At 46.6% G+C, this 18,044-nt stretch overlaps 1 protein-coding gene across 3 annotated transcripts in view; it reads right to left on the bottom strand.

The window, feature by feature from the left end:
- The window catches only part of Ints9 (integrator complex subunit 9), an 86,141-nt gene that overhangs the window by 6,248 nt on the left and 61,849 nt on the right, over positions 1-18,044 (bottom strand). For all 3 annotated transcript variants that reach the window (XM_057786805.1, XM_057786807.1, XM_057786806.1), the window contains 5 exons: positions 15,573-15,684; positions 11,846-12,026; positions 7,059-7,119; positions 4,774-4,945; positions 1,159-1,283 (listed from right to left, as the gene is read on the bottom strand). In XM_057786805.1, coding sequence (XP_057642788.1) covers positions 1,159-1,283; positions 4,774-4,945; positions 7,059-7,119; positions 11,846-12,026; positions 15,573-15,684 — 651 coding nt within the window. The remainder of the gene's footprint in view (positions 1-1,158; positions 1,284-4,773; positions 4,946-7,058; positions 7,120-11,845; positions 12,027-15,572; positions 15,685-18,044) is intronic.

Raw genomic sequence — 18,044 nt, forward strand, 5'->3', positions numbered from 1 at the left:
CAAATCCTTTTAAAAACAAAGGTTTCCAGTGGCTAGGCCTGGCTGGATCTGGTCTGTTTTTTGTTTTTTTTTTTTGGGGGGGGGTGTTTCGAGACAGGGTTTCTCTGTGGCTTTGGAAGACCATCCTGGAATTAGCTCTTGTAGACCAGGCTGGCCTCAAACTCAGAGATCCACCCGCCTCTGCCTCCCAAGTGATCTGCTTGTTCTTTCAAGCCAGCACTTCTCCCGGGGTCTTGTGTTGTTACTAGCCTGGCTAGCATCCGACAGCTGTGTTCCCTGCCTCAGCCTGAGCGTCCTCCAGAGTGTTACTCGCTGAAGGTGGGGACCAGATAGCCTCTGATTTCTAATATTACCACGTGACACGGGGGTGAAGCTGGCTTGGGGACCTGGACTCAAGTTGCTCACGAGGCTCCTAGCCATCCTCCAGCACCCTCCGCATGGTGATGAGCACACAGGGTACTCTGTGTCCACCCAAGGTGACATTAATCTCCCTCGCCTCCCTGGGGGTTCTTCAGCTTCCTGTCTCTTGTCACCCTGCCCCACCCTTTTGTATATGGGCACCTCATCATGATGGCAGAGTCTGTGAAGAGGGTGAAAGAGATAAGCTAGGAGAGGAAGGAAGCAACCACACCTGAGAATGACCAGTCCCTCAGTAGGCACTCAAGCTCTGGAGATGTCTGGGCAAGGCATCAGAACCCTTCCTCTCACAGGGTCTAAGCTGTCCTCCTTAGCAGCTCTAATTGCCTCCCCGACTCCCACTTGCCATCCCAATGCCTTGGCTCATCTCCTGCCACCCAGGACAGAAATCCTCGCTTTACTAGAACCTACTTTCCCTTTCTGCAAAATGGACTAACCACAGACCTAGCATGGAACTCAACTCAGGCTTAGGCCGAGTGACTGACTTGGAGAAGAGGGGCATCCGTGTGCTTTTCAGGACACAGCTGGTCCTCATTAAAGGACCCCGTTTATGCTTTCTTTCCCTCCCTTTCCATTTCTTTGGAGGGGAAACTTTTTCAGGGAATAGAGATCATTTCCTCGAGTTATAAGGGTACTAGGCAGCATTCTACATAGCTGAGGTCAGGCATCTCCACATCATGGCTGTGCAGACCTGATCCACCGAGAGCCGCATCCAGACCCCGGCCCACACAGCAAATGTACCTGCACTTCTTTAAGCAGCTTTGACACCTGGATGAAATTCAGCCGAGTGTCAATCGGGCAGTAGATGCACTTCATGGCCAGTGGTTGGTAAGGTGCCAGGGCCTCCAGGTAGGAGAAATCAGGCTCTAGGAAAGTGGAATAGGAAACTTTAACACACAGGTGACAGAGACATCACCAGGCCAGCTGGCAGCTGATATGGTCAGAGCTAAGCAGACAGTCTAGTGGGAGAAGGGACACAGAATATGGGCCATGGGAGGAAGGGGAGAGGCTGGGTGGACCCCTGTGATGACTACTTGGACCTGGGGGCATGGGTGTAGACTTTAAGACTTAAAAAATACAGTGAGAGAAATATGGGATAAACAAGTAAAAGAGCTTTTCTCTAAACAAAACACCAGCTCACAAACAGAAAGGAACTTGGTGTGTAGTAGACACCATAAGTTCAGCACTCTGGAGACTGAGGCAGAGGGCTAACAGTTTAAGGCCAGCCTGGCTACATACTGAGACCCTGTCCCAAAAACAAGAAAAAAAAAAGTAAAGGTATATAAAACTTGCCATTAGGCAGACATCACAGAGACAGTTTGGTCAGACTGGGATCAGTGCTAAAGCTCCAGATACAAAGCTGGGACAGAACGGGATAAATGTTCTCTTATGTCCCCTCTAAGAGAAAAACAGTTTACAGTGGCAAGACCTGGTAGAGGTCACGGGAATACCTGCCAGCTGCTCAAAATTAACACCCAGGCGGGAGGGAGACAAGACCTTGTAGGTCCCACCTGCTGTCACAGGCCTCACAGACTGAGGTGCAGACCCTGAGGCCCTGTCAATTGGCCCCTGCTGAGTCTGTCACAATCCCACCAGGAGCCCAGGCTTCAGTTCTCTCTCAAGAGCCACTAGCGCTTGCTTGGCAGGAGCTGTGCATACCAAATGAGCAGCTCACCAGAGCCAAGAGAACAGTACATCCTGCTCACCCCACAACATCCAAGGTGACAAGTACAGGCTGTCTAAGACACCGAGCCCCGTCTCTCAGCTAAATCCAACTACTGAAGCAATGGAACTCAAAACTTCCCCATGAAGCCCAGGCTGGGGACAGGAAAAGGCTGGAGGACCCCAGCCTCCAGCAGCTCCCGGGAAGAGAGTTCACAGTCCAACAACACAGAGGACCACTTTGTAGACGACTATGATGGACCAGCAATGGTTGGAACCATATCCTGACCGGACTGCTGACTAGTGTACTGCTACATCTCTGTTAAAACTTGGGTCTTACGTTGCTACCCCAAAGATGGATGTGGAGGTGCTCACTGGATCCCTCTACCTCTTCATAATATGGTCACATTGGATAAATCTTTCTTTTCTTTTCACTATTTTCTCTATTGAGCCTAGCTTCTTATGGTTGCCAGAGCCCAGGCTTTCCTTCTAAAACCTCTGGTAACATGACCGCCCCAGAAGGAATACTATGCAGCAGCCATAATATAAGCAGGAAAGGAAGATGAAACTTCCCCCCACTTGAGTGGGGGTCAAAACTGACACCTGTCCCTGAAACCCAACAAACGATCACAAATGTCAGCACACTGCCCAGTGCAACTGAGCATCTCACAGCCTTTGATTTCTTAGCTGGCCCCTCTCACTGCGCCCATGGAACCCGGTAATTTCTGTCACATCAGTCACAGCTCATCAGCGAGCAGAAGAGACAAGCCACAGCCTTGCTACAGTGTTTTCATGACAACCCCAGCAAAATTCTGGTGATGGGCAAGTTTTAGGCTTTGTGGGTCAACGTGCAGCCTGACAGCCTCTGTTTTCGCTCCAAAGATGGTGTGGTGTGAGGACAGCAAAGCAGCTCTTGGGGGTCATGCGTGCACCTGGCACAGCAGAACCACCGTCCTCCTGTTGGATGTGCACTTCACAGAGCCCCAGGGTGAGACAAGGCTACCCAGGGACCATACAGAGTCCAGCACAAACACAAAACACAACGCTGTACCCAGCCCAACAGGAGCAACCAGGACCCTAGCCTGGCTATTCTCTTGCCTTCTACGTAGGACACTGAGATGACTAATTGCATAGAATTCTTGTGATGGCACCCAGTGCAGCATGATCCCAACATCTGTGAATCAAGCTGTTACCCTGCTGAGACCTGACAATAAACTCTTTCCCATGCTTCCACCCTGGTGTGTACCTTCCTGCAACCTGTGTAAGGAATCACCTACTCTACTGTAGTCAAGTTCTTGGTGCTCCCTTGTCTGGGGTTGCCCGAACTTCTCACAAGCTCAGGCTGAGCACAGGGCAGGGCTGACGTGCCCTGACCCAGATGCTGTGTTGTAATTACACTCTCTAACCCCAAACTCCAGCCTTAGAAATTATTTTTGTTTTCTGGTAAGTGCATGTGCCATGACATGTGTGTGGAGGTCAGGGGACAACTTTTAGGCATAGCTCTTTCTACCATGGTCCCAGAGGGCTACCTCAGACTGTCCTGCTTAGCAGCTCCTTTTCCCAGTCAGCCATCCTAACCACAAACCAGTTCTTCAAGGAATTAGGGAGTTATAAGAAGGAAAATGGCATCGGCAGCCACCGTGTGCCAGCGCTGTTCTCAGGGGCCAATACACTCCCTAAGGCCACCCAGACAGAGCTTACCAGTGATCCTATGGACAGCGAGGAAAGCAAGGCTAGAGATGGAGTGATGGCTATTCTTGGTTGTCAGCTTAACTCTATCTGAAATGAACTAAAATCCAGAAATGGAGGGCACACCTGTGAGAGATTATTTTTGTCTGGTTTGAAGTGGGTGAACCTACTTCTAGTCTGGACCTTTCAGGCAGGAAGAGACACCTTCAATCTGGGCCATACCTCTTGCTAGAAGTCTAAATAAGGACACAGAAGAAGGAAGTTTCTGCTCTTTGTCTGCCTGCCCGCCCTCAGTTTGCTAATACATCCACCATTCCTTTGTTGGCACTGGAGGCTACTCCTTTGGATGAATATGTATTCATTCATTCTATAAGTTCTGTTGCTCCAGAGAACCCTAATACAGACGGGGGTGGCTGAGGGATCAACAAGCTTTTAAAAGTCTGACTTCCTAGCTTGTGAGATTTCTAAACTTCAAGGCAGTGAGAAGGCTTATGCTGATAAAATAGGGAGATTTCCTATGTCACCTCTGCACGGCCTCATCCCGCTAAAGATTTTGCTCCTTCCTGAGGGCTCTTTCTGGAAGAGCAGTTGTAAACCAGAGCAGACCGAGTCAAAGACCCAAGATCCAGTTAAGTAAACAATCCCCAACTGGTGAAACCAGACCAACCACTGGGATCATTAAGGCTCTCAACACCTTACAAATCCTATCAAAAAGCAGCTCAGCAGATTTCAGAATTGAAAAAACAAAAGAATCAAAAAGAGCAGAAGCAAAAGTTGTGCTTGATAAACAGTTACCCAACATGGCTTTTCTCTTATTCCTTCATATCTAGTTTATTCCTGTTTATTTTTGGATACAGGCTGCCCTGGAATATGATCCTCCTGCCTCAGCTTCTCCAGTGCTGAGGTTACAGGTGTGCAAGGCTGCTGTATCACATTCACGCTTTTCTCTCTGTCCTGCAGGCCCGTATACCGTCAGCCCAGTGGACAGAACAGGAACCCGTTTACCTGTAAAGATGACAGTGTTGAGGCTAGACTTCCCCCAGAGCTCCATGAAGTGGACAACGTCCCCAAAGCGGAGGGAAGGATGCCCAGTGAACACCACACACGGCTGTCTGAAGTCATTGCTGAAGTCTCCATGGATGCTGGGGTAGTGCTTCAGCTTATTGGTCTGAATGAGCTAGAACATGTGAAAAACCCAAGAGGTGTCAGCCCAAGAACCCAGGTGTGCTGTAGAGATGACTGAAAAATACAACTGAAGATGACAAGCCACAGACTAGGAAAGATATATACATGAAAAGCCACACCTGTCTGTCAAAACTGAACAACCTGGTTTAAGCCAAAGGTCTGCAGAGGTAACTCCCCAAAGAGGATACAAGGGAGCACCTGGAGGTGCTAACACCAGGCATCGTCAGGGAAATGCCAATCAAAGCAGCAGACACTGCTCCTTATCCACTGCAATGGCCAGAGGCTAGACCCACTGTATCTGTATGGTGAGAGTGTGGTACAGAGACTAGACCCATCGAATCTGTCTAGTGAGAATGTGGTAGGGAGGCTAGACCCACTGTATCTGTCTGGTGAGAGTGTGGTACAGAGGCTAGATCCATTGAATCTGTCTGGTGAGAGAGTGGTACAGAGGCTAGACTCATCGAATCTGTCTGGTGAGAGTGTGGTACAGAGGTGTCCTCCCTCCTTGTTGGTTGGATGAGAAATGACAAAGCCCCCATGGAAGACTCTGTTGTTGCCTGTCAAACAGGCCTATGCATACACTCACCACAAGACCCAGTAACCTAACTCAAGGAACCAAAAGCTCAAGATCTACAAACTCCTGCCCATAGACACCTGAAGCAGTTTTATTCATAATTGCTAAACTTGGAAGCAACCAAAACATCCCATAGTTGGCAAATGGATAAATGGGTACATTATGACAACGGAATATTAATTCAGTGATGAAGAAGTTATGAGAAGACGGTGATGAACGTATCACTAAGCAAAGATGGAAACAAGAAGAGGCTGTGCACTTCTGGAACTATATGGCATTCTGGAAAAGACAATGTGTGTAGGCAGTGGCTGTGTACAAAGTCCACTTGGGTCTGGAGGGGTCTCGGAGTGCGGAGTAGGTAGATCAAGTTCTTGCATGTGTTCAGCAATATTCTCATGCAATATGGCGCACAGGCACAAAGGCACCAAGTGTGCTTATGGCTGTGCCAGACACTGCTGTGTCTATAGTGATGTCAGTTGAGAATTCAACAAAAACGTAATAAAAATTGAGGAATAATCTGTCCAACAACAGAAGAACTGTCTAAATTCATGGCAGTGTATTTGTGACATGGCACAGATAGTATACAGCAGTAACACAGTAACAGCGCCATGAGTCACACAGGGAAGTGTGCTTGAGATGCCACGCGGTGAGCAAACGGCCTGTTGGGTCTGTGAGGAAAGGGCTTCCCATCTTGTTAACTGCAGGGACATCTCCACTACTGGAACTTTCCATGTGGACCAGTTGGTGAAGTGCTTGCTGTACAAGCCTGAGAATCTGAGTTTGGACCCGGGCATGCACAGAGAAAGCTGGTGTGCCTATGTGTGTCCAGTGCTGGAGGGGTGGAGTCAGGAGAATGCCTGAGGTTCGAAAGCCAGGCAGCCCGAATTAATAAGATCCAAGTCCAGTGAGAACCTGTGAGATGCGTGTGTGGGGCAATTAAGGCTGATCACTGGTGCACACGCATGAACACATACATAAACAGTTTAAAAGTTAAAGAAATTTTACATATGTGATTGACATGACCAGAAAACATTTTGATAATAGATTTGTTCCTAAAAAAGTTGGGAGTGGGTATTAGAATAAAAGTCCCTTGCACAGACTCACACAGAAGTGGGCTGTGAACTGTCCAGACTTTGTAATATGATGTGTTTGAGAGGAATCAAATGAATTGTGAGCTGGAGTACTTATTATCTTTTTAAAATTTTATCTGCTTGTTTTTGAAACAGCATCACATTGTGTAGCCCTGGCTGGCCTGGAACTCAGATACCTATCTCTACCTCCCAAGTGTTGGGATTAAAGGCCTGCACTATCAAACTCAACTCCTATTGTGTGTGTGTGTTTTAAGAGTTAGTCTTGTTGGTGCCCAGGCTGACCTGGGACTCACAACCTGTCTGCTTCAGCAGTACTGGGTTTACAGGTGTGTCATTTTACCTGGCTCCACGGAGGGATGTTTTAGGAAAAGACCGATATCCCTGACATACCATCACCCACATTTCTTCTGTGCCCTAGCTCCCCCGCTTCATTTTCTTACCTCTGCATGTGGGAAAGGCGGCTCTGGGAGGTACACTTTACTCTGTTTATTGTGACAAAGCCTTTAAGGAAGAAGACACAGCAAGGTGTTAGGCAGTGCACGGGCATCTACTGCCACCTAGTGGCAGCAGCGCTAACGCTACACACACAAGTTCCTTTAAAGCAGTGGTTCTTGGGCGTCAAGACTCCTTTGGAGGTCAAACAACCCTTTCACAGGGGTCGCCCAAGACCGTCGGAAAGCACAGACGTTTACATTTTGATTCGTAACTGTAGCAAAATTACTGTTATGAAGTAGCAACGAAAATAATTTGTGGTTGGGGGTCAGCACTGCATGAGGAACTGTGTTAAGGGATCGCTGCGTTAGGAAGGCTGAGAACCCTGTTTCAAAGCTTCCCGGCACTGAGTCAAGTAACAGCCAGGCCTACAGCTCACTCAGGACACGGTCTCATGCAAGCACAGTTTTTCTAAAGAAATAGACTATTTGTTTGGAATAATCCTCGATTCATAAAAAAGCTGGAGAGTACAGTTCTCCTGTGCGCAGCGCTCACAACTCACACACCTGGGAGACAGCTCCTGTGCCCCAGGGGGCCTGGAACCCACAAGGGCTGGTGTGAAGGTTCGCACTGCTATGCCCGGGTGAGTACGTTAGACACTCAGGTTTTAGAGCTATCATTATTGTAACTGTTTTGATTTTTGCTTTGTGCATGGCAGACAAGAACTCTGCCCCTGCACCATGGCCCAGACTTGGTCTGGATCCAGCTGTTTCCACCCAGGGTCCTTTTCCTGTTCCAGGATCCAGCCTGAGACACCATACTGTGCCTCACAGTGTTTGGGAGAAGAGCACCTGCCTTTTCTGAGACATGGCTTTCTGCGGATGCACACACCCTATTCCATTATAGCAGCATGGTACATCCCAGTTGTAAGGGAACTGAGACAGGAGGATTTGAGTTTGAGGCCAGAGTGAGTTACATAGTAAAACTTCAGCTTTGGCTCAAAAATTACAGGAGTCTAGAAAACTGCAATACGACAAACAAAACCAAACCCCTTACAACCAACCGATGGGCAGTGATCATGTTGGTCAATGAGCATGCGCGCGCACACACACACATGCACGCACGCAACATACCATATGTTCTAGAAACTTTTAAGAACCCTGTCAAAATGTTGTAAAAACAAGGGGTTCAGGGGTAAAATTTTATACTGTCTACAATGTACTGAGATTTTCCTATCCATAGTTTCTTTAATATTCTTTTAAAAATACGGCTCCTTTTAGGAAGACAAACCATGAAAGTACTTTTAGAAAAGCATCTCATACACCTAAATGGACCCTAGTTCTGTCCTCACTTCAGACTCAGGAGAGAGATCCGAGAGTTTAGTTCAGAAGTCTCCTGAGTCCAGGGTACTACTGTACATCAGAAGGCGATGGAGAAGGGACCACAGTTGGATTAGGGACTGGGAAGCAACAGTTCTGCGTCCTCCCCTCATCACTTCTAGACTCCTCATGTAGGCACAACAGACAGACTTCTATCCCTGCTGAGAGGCTAAAGGGTTTGTTTTGCTTCTTCTGGAGGCAGCAACAGCCCCCCCCCCCCCCCCCCCCCCAGTCTCTGGGCTCCCAAAGCTAGACATACAGCAGCCTGCACTCTTGAGAACATGGCTCAGGGAGAGTCTCTGGAACTTTCCCTTTAACTCTCTCCTCTGAAAAGAAAACCCTAGCAGCCAAGCAAGCAAAGGTACCCTTAGTCTGGAGCTGGGCTGACACTGAGACAAGGAGCAGGGGCTTTTGCAGGTTACAGAGAAGCCCCTGAGATCAGGAACCACAGAGTAGCTTCCAGCAGCCCCAAGCAAGCAGTCGGGCCCGAGGTTGTCCCCCAGAGCACCTTTCCAAGCAAGGAAGAGGGGAGGCAGCAACCCAAGAGGATGATGGTGGTCCTGACTTGGGGTGAGCAGGCCTAACTTGGTTCCACTGCAATCCCTCGCTGAGTTACTTCTGTCTAGAGCTCTAGAGCGAGCACTTGTCCATTTAAGCAACTGAGCTCCTATTAGAGAGAAGGAGCTTTGCAGGCTGCATGAAGGCGCTAGCAAAGCGAAAGAGGCAGTCTAAAGCAAGTGGTGACTTCGATCCTGAGTGGGAAAGGTCCTGGAGCAGTGGTCTTTGGGCTCCAGGCCACACTGGAATGGCGACATTTTCAAAATCCCAGTACCTCCAGTACCTCGAGGCCTTCGGATGGTCCCCAGCTGCCTACAGACCTCCCACATGTAGCTCAGGATGAGAATGGCAGCTGGGAAGGAGGGCAGCGACCTAATGCTGGGATGGCAGAAAACAATAGGCCCTGAGCCTACAGCACCATGGTCAGAGTAAACCCGCTCTCAGCAACTAGCAGTCATGCTGAGTAGGTGACACTTTGGAGGCAGCGCCTTGCCACGTGTGACTATTTCAGTTCTGCTTTTGTTTTCCTAAAGGGGTGGTAGCTCAGGAGTGCAGTGCTTGTGTAGCAGGAAAGATTTAATTATAGTAAAACCATATGAAATCTTTGGGAAGACCAGCATTTGCTTATATTTATTCCCAGCACTCAGGAGGCTGAAGCAGGAGGATCAGAGGTTCAAGGTCAGACTCAGTGATAAGCCAGACCTCGTCTCAAAATGAGAACACAGGCTGCAACATTGTCTGCTGTTTTACGTCACCTGCATCCATATAGTTTAGCTTATTAGCTTGTTATTGGCTGGCAGGGCTTTTCCTTTTAGGAATAAATCATAAATTGATACTATTCTGTATATATATGATAATAGCATTTGCCTTAGGTAAGTTACTAAAAGTGGAATTACTGGAATAAAGGGTAGAAATATTTTTAATGTTCATTATCTGACAGTAAACTATTTGCCAGAAAGATTTTTATGTAAATTATTTCTCTTTTTTTGTCCATTTACTTCTTAGAGGTTTTATATCTCTTACATATTTGAACTCTATACATATTAATGATAGTTTTTGTTAATATTCTCTAGCTGTGTCCTCATTTTGATACTTTCTGAAATTTTTTCTGTTTAATAAACTTTGTACTTTTTAGATTTACAGGAAAGCATAATGATAATAGAGTTCCCATACACCTTTCACCTGATTTCCCCTAGTGTTAATATTACTTGCGACCAATCGTATTTATCAAAACTAAAGTATTAGGGTGATTGGAGAAGTGCTTCAGTGGTGAGAGATCTGGGTACTCTTCCAGAGGACCTGGGTTCAGGTCCCAGGACCCACATGCAACTCCCAAGTATCGGAAACTCCAGTCCCGAGGGTAGATCCTACTCCCTCTTCAGCCTGTGAATGTAGTGCACACGTGGTGCACAAACATACATGCAAGCAAAACACCCATACACAGAAAATAAAAACAAGTAAATCTTCAGAAAGAGAGAGTGTGCAAGAGCTAATAATAGAGCCAGGGGTAGTAGCAAATGCTTGTAATCTCAGCAGTGAGGAGCCTGGAGGAAGGAATATCCAGAATTCAAAGCTAGCCCCAGCTGCATAGTGAGTTCGAAGCAACCTCAGCAACATGCAACCCTGTTTTTAAAAAAAAAAAAGTAGTATGTTTGAACACATGAAACACGACTAGTCCAGAAACCTGGGAGCCAGAGAAGGCGTTACAGGTTGGGATGTCCTTGGTATTGGGGTGGCAGAAGCCATGGAATGCATATGCTTGCCCCAACAGTAAACATGGATCACCCACTTACGAGCTAACAAAATTCTATGAAACAAAACCACAGACGGGCCCGACAGCACTCTCATCCCTGTGCTCTGGGTGACAGCCATACTTGCAGCCACAGGTCTGGTGAGGTGGGCGCACTGCCTGCTGTGCCTTCAGGGCTGGACCCAGAGTGTGCTGCAATATTTTTATTGGGGATCTGGATGAAAATAAATTTCTAGCACCCTGATTCAGTCTACAACTAATTCTTAGGGCACCCTATGTGGGGGAGATACCTATGTGCAAAGGATAAAAATCAGTGAGGACCAACAATAAGGAACAGTTCAACCCGCCAAGTCAAGCAGTGTCAATTCAGGGGGAAGCCCACAATTCAGTGGGAAGGAAACCCCCCATACTAAAGCTAGGGTGGGGCAAGGGGCATACATAACGTTGGATATGTTATGACAGAGGAATGTAAAAATTCTGTTTTCAGTGAGAAACTTAGTAAATGCTGTGTCCATTTGGCCACCATATTACTAAAAATGACTGGACATGCTCTACTGTGTCTCATGGTTCCGGAATGTTTAGAAATAATAAGTACATTGCAACAGTAACCACTACTTCCATCTCCTCTTTTTGGCCAGGGGAGTTAAGACTCGAACTGACCATACACCATTAGGGTTCAGTAGCCTCACGATCTAAGTATCTGCCCTAGGATTTGATCAGATTCCTGATATGATAAAACACGACTTTGGTAAATGGGCTATGGAAATAAAATAAAAATGTAGCTTTTCTTATCAGATATAGTTAATTAACTATAACAAGGTGAGTTTGGAGCTGAAGACCTTTCAGGAAGGAATTTCTCTTTGTAGTAGGTAGGAAAGCAAGCAACGGTTGTTTTGAGTAATTTAAACCGCTTTCATTGTCTCCTTGGTATGCTTCTAACTCTAGCAGTATAAGGGATTTGACTTTCGGTAGTTCAGTCTTTTAATCAGATAGACAGGCACGAGCATGTGCACACACACACGTCTCAAGAACTCTAAGAAATCACGATTATTTTTACTCTTACTGACTAAATATACTGAAGCAGAACTCAGACAGGACGCTGACATACCATTCAGCAAAAATCTGGGAAAACTCCAGTGAACTGTTGGCCACCGGGGAGATGAAGTAGAAGGGGATGCTGGAGAGGCCGGCTGAGTCAATGTACTGATACAGGCACTCCAGGAGGTCATAGATCACTCCTGACGGGTAGCAGGGAACCAGCACGTTCCCTCCGTTCCGGACGGTCAGCGCTAGAAAAGTTGAGGAAGAAGATGGTATCAAACAGACAGTGTTAGGAAAGGCGAATGCAGCCTTTAAAACAGCAATTATGTCTGATTTTGTTTATTTTTGAGACAAGTTCTTGTTTTGTAGCTTTTGTCAGATCAAAGGAAAACTCCAATTCCCAAAACTCCAAAAGGGAGTCCAAATATCCAGAAACGAGCTCCACCTGGACTGTAGGGGATTTCGGACAGTTAGATAAAAGCCAACATTCCTCAGGCACTGCTGGAACCAGTTCCCATGAACTAAAGGAGTCATTTCCCTTACCTACCTGTGGCTCCAGGCTCCTTCGGTATCGCCGTACCTATTACATACTGCAAAGTTCCGGCTAGTAGCACCCCAGCCCTTCTGGCCATGTCCCCACCCTAAACTTCCTGCAGGCACAGGTTTCCTTTCCCTCTGCATAGCTACTCTTTCTCCTTATAACCCGCTATTTTCGCTCTCCTCTCTCTCAGCCTTCCTGTCACAGCCTGTTCTTATGACCCACATCTTTACATCATGTGCTGCGGAGGAGCAGACATCAGGGCAATGCAGGGCTGAAGATTGATGTTCTCATCACTGACTCTGGGAAGATAGTGTGGTTTGTTTTTGTTTTTGCTTTTTTTTTTTTTTTTTTTTTAAAGACAGGGTTTCTTTCTCTTTGCAACAGTCCTAGCTGTCCTGGAACTAGCTCCATATACCAGGCTGGCCTTGAACTCACAGAGATCCACCTGCCTCTGCCTCCCAAATGCTGGTGTTAAAGGTGTGAGCCACTGCTGCCTAGCAGAATATATTTTTTTTATTTTTTATTTTTGGTTTTTCTTTTTTTTTTAAAAGATTTATTTATTATGTATACAACATTCTGCCTCCATGTATGCCCGCACACCAGAAGAGGGCGCCAGATCTCATTACAGATGGTTGTGAGCCACCATGTGGTGGCTGGGAATTGAACTCAGGACCTCTGGAAGAGCAGCCAGTGCTCTTAACCACTGAGTCATCTCTCCAGCCCCCTATTTTTGGTTTTTCAAGATAGGGTTTCTCTGTGTAACAGTCCTAGTTGTCCTGGCTGGCCTCAAACTCACACAGATCTGCATGCTTCTGCCTCCTGAGTGCTGAGATTAAAGGCGTGAGCCACCACTGCCCAGCTTCAGTGTGGATTTTAATGACTGCAGTGAACCCGAGCTTCCAGCAGCTCCTTCTCTTTAAATCCTATGTAAAGTTTGCAAGATGTCTCTGCTTAGTCCCTTGTCATGGCTGAGTGAGCCAGATGGAAATAAACTTTTTCAATTTAAGTTCTTTTCATCACATTTTCTCTCACTAGTATATCTGTAAGCAACTCTCTTAAACACTGAAACCCAGCATAAAACATAGAATTAATCACAACTTGCAGGCTGTAATGTGTTAAAAGTATGACTGGCTGAAAAACTGTGAAGTCAAGTCTATTTTTGTTTGTAAAACTACGGAAGCAGGTGGATTTGGGTGTGGAAGCTGAAGTCTGGTGCCGCGAGCCCTGCCCACTCCTACTGTGATGGACAGGTCTCCAGGAGGCTGTGATTGCTGCCATTAGAGCATGGGATGAAGGCAACACTTTAGAGAGGTCGGCTCTTGTCTGCTTTTGCCCAGACAACCCAGTAAGGGCCACTAGTTTACCACTTCAACTTGGCTGGGCCTCAGTTTCCTCACTAGTTATGTGAGCTCAGTGCTTTTCAAGCTCTAGTTTGTCTAACAATCGTCACACTGAACACGCAGCTTTTCTTCTAGGTCCTTCCCTTCTCAGCCTAGCGGATCTGTGACAGGACCTTCAAGTTTGCATTTTCATTAGCTACCCTCGATGATCTTGAGGACCCCCAACTGACACAGTGCCCCCAAATCTAAAGTTCCTGGAGTCAGGGGTTCTAGATTACTAACAAATACAAAAAACCCAGAAGCTATGTGAGAGCAGCCCACATTTCCACAGCTTTACACGACAAAGAATAAAAACAGGGTATGATTGGTAGCAAGGCTCGGGAGATTTCAAAGGTCAGTGCCTTTCGTGTAGATGACCACTTCTTTCAGGAGCCAGAGTCATACCACTTAAAGTTGCTGGAAGGTGAAGGTCAGCCCCTTAACCCCTCCCTCTTGGGTAGCTAGCTCAAACTTAATGTTTTGTGCCTCTTGCTCTGCCAAGCTTATATGCGGCAGCTAGATGGCCAACATGATGATCAGCAGGGACCTGAGGAGGAGGTGATTATATTCAGATGAGCTCATGGAGGCAGAGACATCAAGATGAGAATAGCCTCTGTAAGAAGATGAAAGGAGACGAGCTTCCTTTGGTCCCCATGAGGATGCAGGAAAAGCATGGTCCTCTGGGTCTGATTTCTGTCTCAGGGCTGTGAGACAAACGCTCACTGCCTAAGTCACCCAACTGTTGGATCCAAAGGAAACTCCAGTTCCCCAAACTCAGCAGTCCAGATATCCAGAAATGAGCTCAACCTGGACAAGGAGGATTTCTGGTGGTTGTGAAACCAGTTCCCATCTACCAAATGGAGTCATGTCCTTTACTTCTGGCAGGAGGGACACATGGCTGCTCTGGTGTCTATTGGCATATCAAAGTCCATGCTGGCCTCCGGCTCCCTCAGTATCACAAGTACCTACTACACATTTCAAAGTCTATGTTGGCACCCTGGCCCTTCTCACCTCCTCTTTCACCTTAAGCTCCCCCACCCCTCGCTCCGTTCCTGCTTCTCTCACTGTGTTCTCTCTGTTCTCCCCTCTCTCACAGATAGTTCTGGCCATGTTCAGTCTACTTCTTTTTCTTTCTCCTCTGGACTCTTCCAGATGCCTCTTGCTGCTCTTTCTCTCATATCTACAATAAAAACCTTCCCCTTGACCGTACACAAGGTGGTCACATCGTCACTTTGTACCCCAAGGATGATACTTTTCATAGCAGCCTGCACGGACAGGAGCTAGCCTTCTTTCCTAAGACAGGAATGGGATTCCAAGATTTCACTGACAATTTTACCAAGGGAAAAAAAAATGTTTTCCAGACAGAAAACATCCCTAGGGCTCTCAATTTAGTCTTTTCCCTAAAGAAGGAAAAATAAAAGCAACCAAGTATCAGCGAGAACAATTTCATACATCCGTCTTTTTACTGGTGTGAATTTCAAGTGTGAGTCATTGCTGGGCTAGTATTTGCAAAGCAGCGTGAGGGGGTGTGATTCTCCTGCTGAGATGTATGAGCGCGTCTCCTGCCACACCCACCACAGGAAGGGGTTAGCTAACACGGTCTGTGAGAGAATGCCGCCTATGTTTCTAGAAGCTGCTACCAATTCTGATGTATGGCTGTAAAACCCTTAGCACATTTTCAGATTTACCATCTTTAGGAATGGCTCCTTTGGACAACAGTGCATTTCAAGGAGGAACCTAGGGGTGGAAGTCAGTGAGAGCAAGGAGGCTTCAAAGAGACACCAGAGGGCAGGACTGGAGGGAAGGGGTGAAGCTCGAATGAGAAATAAACCTAGGATACAGACCCCCAAGTTCAGTCTTGAGAAGTCCCTTACCAAGGTTGCTGCAGAACTCGCCCACCATGCCATCGGGGTTGGCAGTGGGGATCTGCGTGAGCCCTGTGAGAACCAGAACGTCACTGTTTTTGAGAGAAGCTTGGTCCATGGGCTGAAAGACAAAAGAAAGCGACTGTTACCTACAAGCAGCAAAGGGACAAGAGCAAATGCTTCTCTTGTGGGTCTAGTCCAGCAGCAAGTTGTCCCACAGCGAAGGCTTAGCAGCTCCGGAGTTAGCAACAATCTGCCATGACTGTGTGGTCTCACATCACATCCACTGTTACAGAACTAGACATTTAAGATCACCTTTTCCCTGTCAGCCACAGGAAAGGCCTCTTGTTTCCAGTGTTTCCCTCTTGAGAATGCCATGCACATGCCTTCCACATGGTTCTAAACATCAGCATGGATCAGGGTCGCCAGAGGGTGTTAGAGAACCGCTGAGCTCATTCCTACAGTTTCTGGTTTGTTCCCAGGCAGGGCCTGATAATCTGCATTTCTAGCAAGTTTCTGGGAAATGCTTCTGCTGTTTGACTGGGAATCACATCTGCACTAAATAACCACCTTCTCAGAATAATTGCTAAGGAGACAAGCACATGTCATGGGAAGACAGAGGCAAGGTCGTTCACCTGTGTAGCAAGGGTTGGAGGAACCAGAAAGAGCACTGGGTTGGCACTCATGCCTGTTCCCAATTCCTCCACTAGTCCTACCCAGGACCTTGGGCAAGCTTTGAACTCCATTTCCTATGAAATAGCCGGTCCTGACCACCTCCTTCCTTCAGTTGACTCTTGAGTCGAGGCGGCTCACACACTCTATCTGCATGTGAACTGTGAACCCCACTGGCACATGACATTCTTTATGATGTTGACAATTACTTTTACCTACTATCATTTAAACTGTGATTATTTTCAGAGCACTTAAAAATATTCTGCTTTTCTGCATAAATTAGGATTTGACTGTAAACAAAGGCGTAAGAACTGAGAGGCCAGAGAGTCTTCAAATTTATTCCTCTTGTGACTATCTGCCCTGAAAAAGCGCCAGACCACACATTTTATGAAGATATCGTATTCTTCCTTTTGCAGAGCAGCCCAGCAAAGCCCCAAATCGAGACTGTCAGCTCCAAGAATCCATACCTCTTGAGAGCTTCTCCTCTGAGTATCAAAGTATGGAGGGAGACATGAGCTTCTTTATTTTATGAAATAACAAGGTATGGCCCTGTTACAAACTGCCCATACATAACCCAGAAGAAATTCTTTAACGGGCAGAGAGCTCAGTGCTGAACATGCAGTACATGACTTGGTTCCTCTCCACAGGTATTTACTTATGCATCTAATAGCTTTTCCTCTTCTTGGGCAGAACCTCTCAGATTCACCCCTATGTACTTCTGTTTCCACAAAAGGAAGAAAGTGTGCACCGGTAGGGGACAAAATGGCTTTAGCAGTACCAACACAACGAGCCTTGGACTGCTTCCTGTGTACCGGAAGGAAACTACAATGGTGACAAGGGGACCCAGCAGTGCAGTCAATGACATATTTGGCTTAAGATAGCCAACTAAACTGAATGAGATGGAGGAGGACCTCAGAGGGCCAGATTCCCTGAAATGGTGCATTTGATTCTATATGGCTCTGTAGATTTAACTAGGTGGTCAGAAAGGGCCATGACCTCAAAAGTTTAAGAATGGCTGAACTAAAGAAAACAAAATGCAGAGTGAACTACTCTGACATGACCTCTGAGCCTCAGCCATTAATATCTTCTTTTGAATATTAAAAACCCACACACAAATGCAGGGTGGTGTTTAGTGTGAGCAGCCTGAGCTGGAATCGTTACTAGACACTTGGCGGTCAGGTTTGCAGATGTTTGTAATTTCAGCCCTAAGCAGAGACAGCCTTATTGACTCCCAAGGCTCCAGGACAGACACAGGCTTAAAAGGCTTTACTGAAAGTCTCCACACCCAGGTGACACTTCAAATATCTGTACTTCATCAAGATAAATACATATATTACTGGTGTCAACAGCCACTTGATGAGTGCTTAAGGGGGAATATTTTGTTTAATCACAAAAAGAAAAACCTCCCTTTGTTTAAGATTCAGAACTAGCTCACAAACTGATAGTTATAAACAGATGGAATAAAAGAGTAAAAACTCCAAGTTTAGGGGGCTGGAAAGACGGATCAGGGTTAGGAGCACTGGTTGCTCTTGCAGAGGAGTGGAGTTCAGTTCCCATCACCTACACAGTGACTCAAAATCATTCATAACTCCAGTTCTAGGGGATCTGATACCCTCCTCTGACTTCAGGCGTGCATACGTTGCACAGACATACATACACACAGGCAAACATTTATATACATAAAAACAAAACAATAAATCCCAAACTCCAAGCCTAATTAGAACTGTTTTACTGTACTGGTCCTTTGTAGGGGACTATTATTTTAAGGTGTGTTGCTTTTGTTTATGTTGCATTTCTTTAACTCTGTGA

Source organism: Chionomys nivalis, chromosome 12, assembly GCF_950005125.1.
Source record: "Chionomys nivalis chromosome 12, mChiNiv1.1, whole genome shotgun sequence".
Taxonomy (NCBI): domain Eukaryota; kingdom Metazoa; phylum Chordata; class Mammalia; order Rodentia; family Cricetidae; genus Chionomys; species Chionomys nivalis.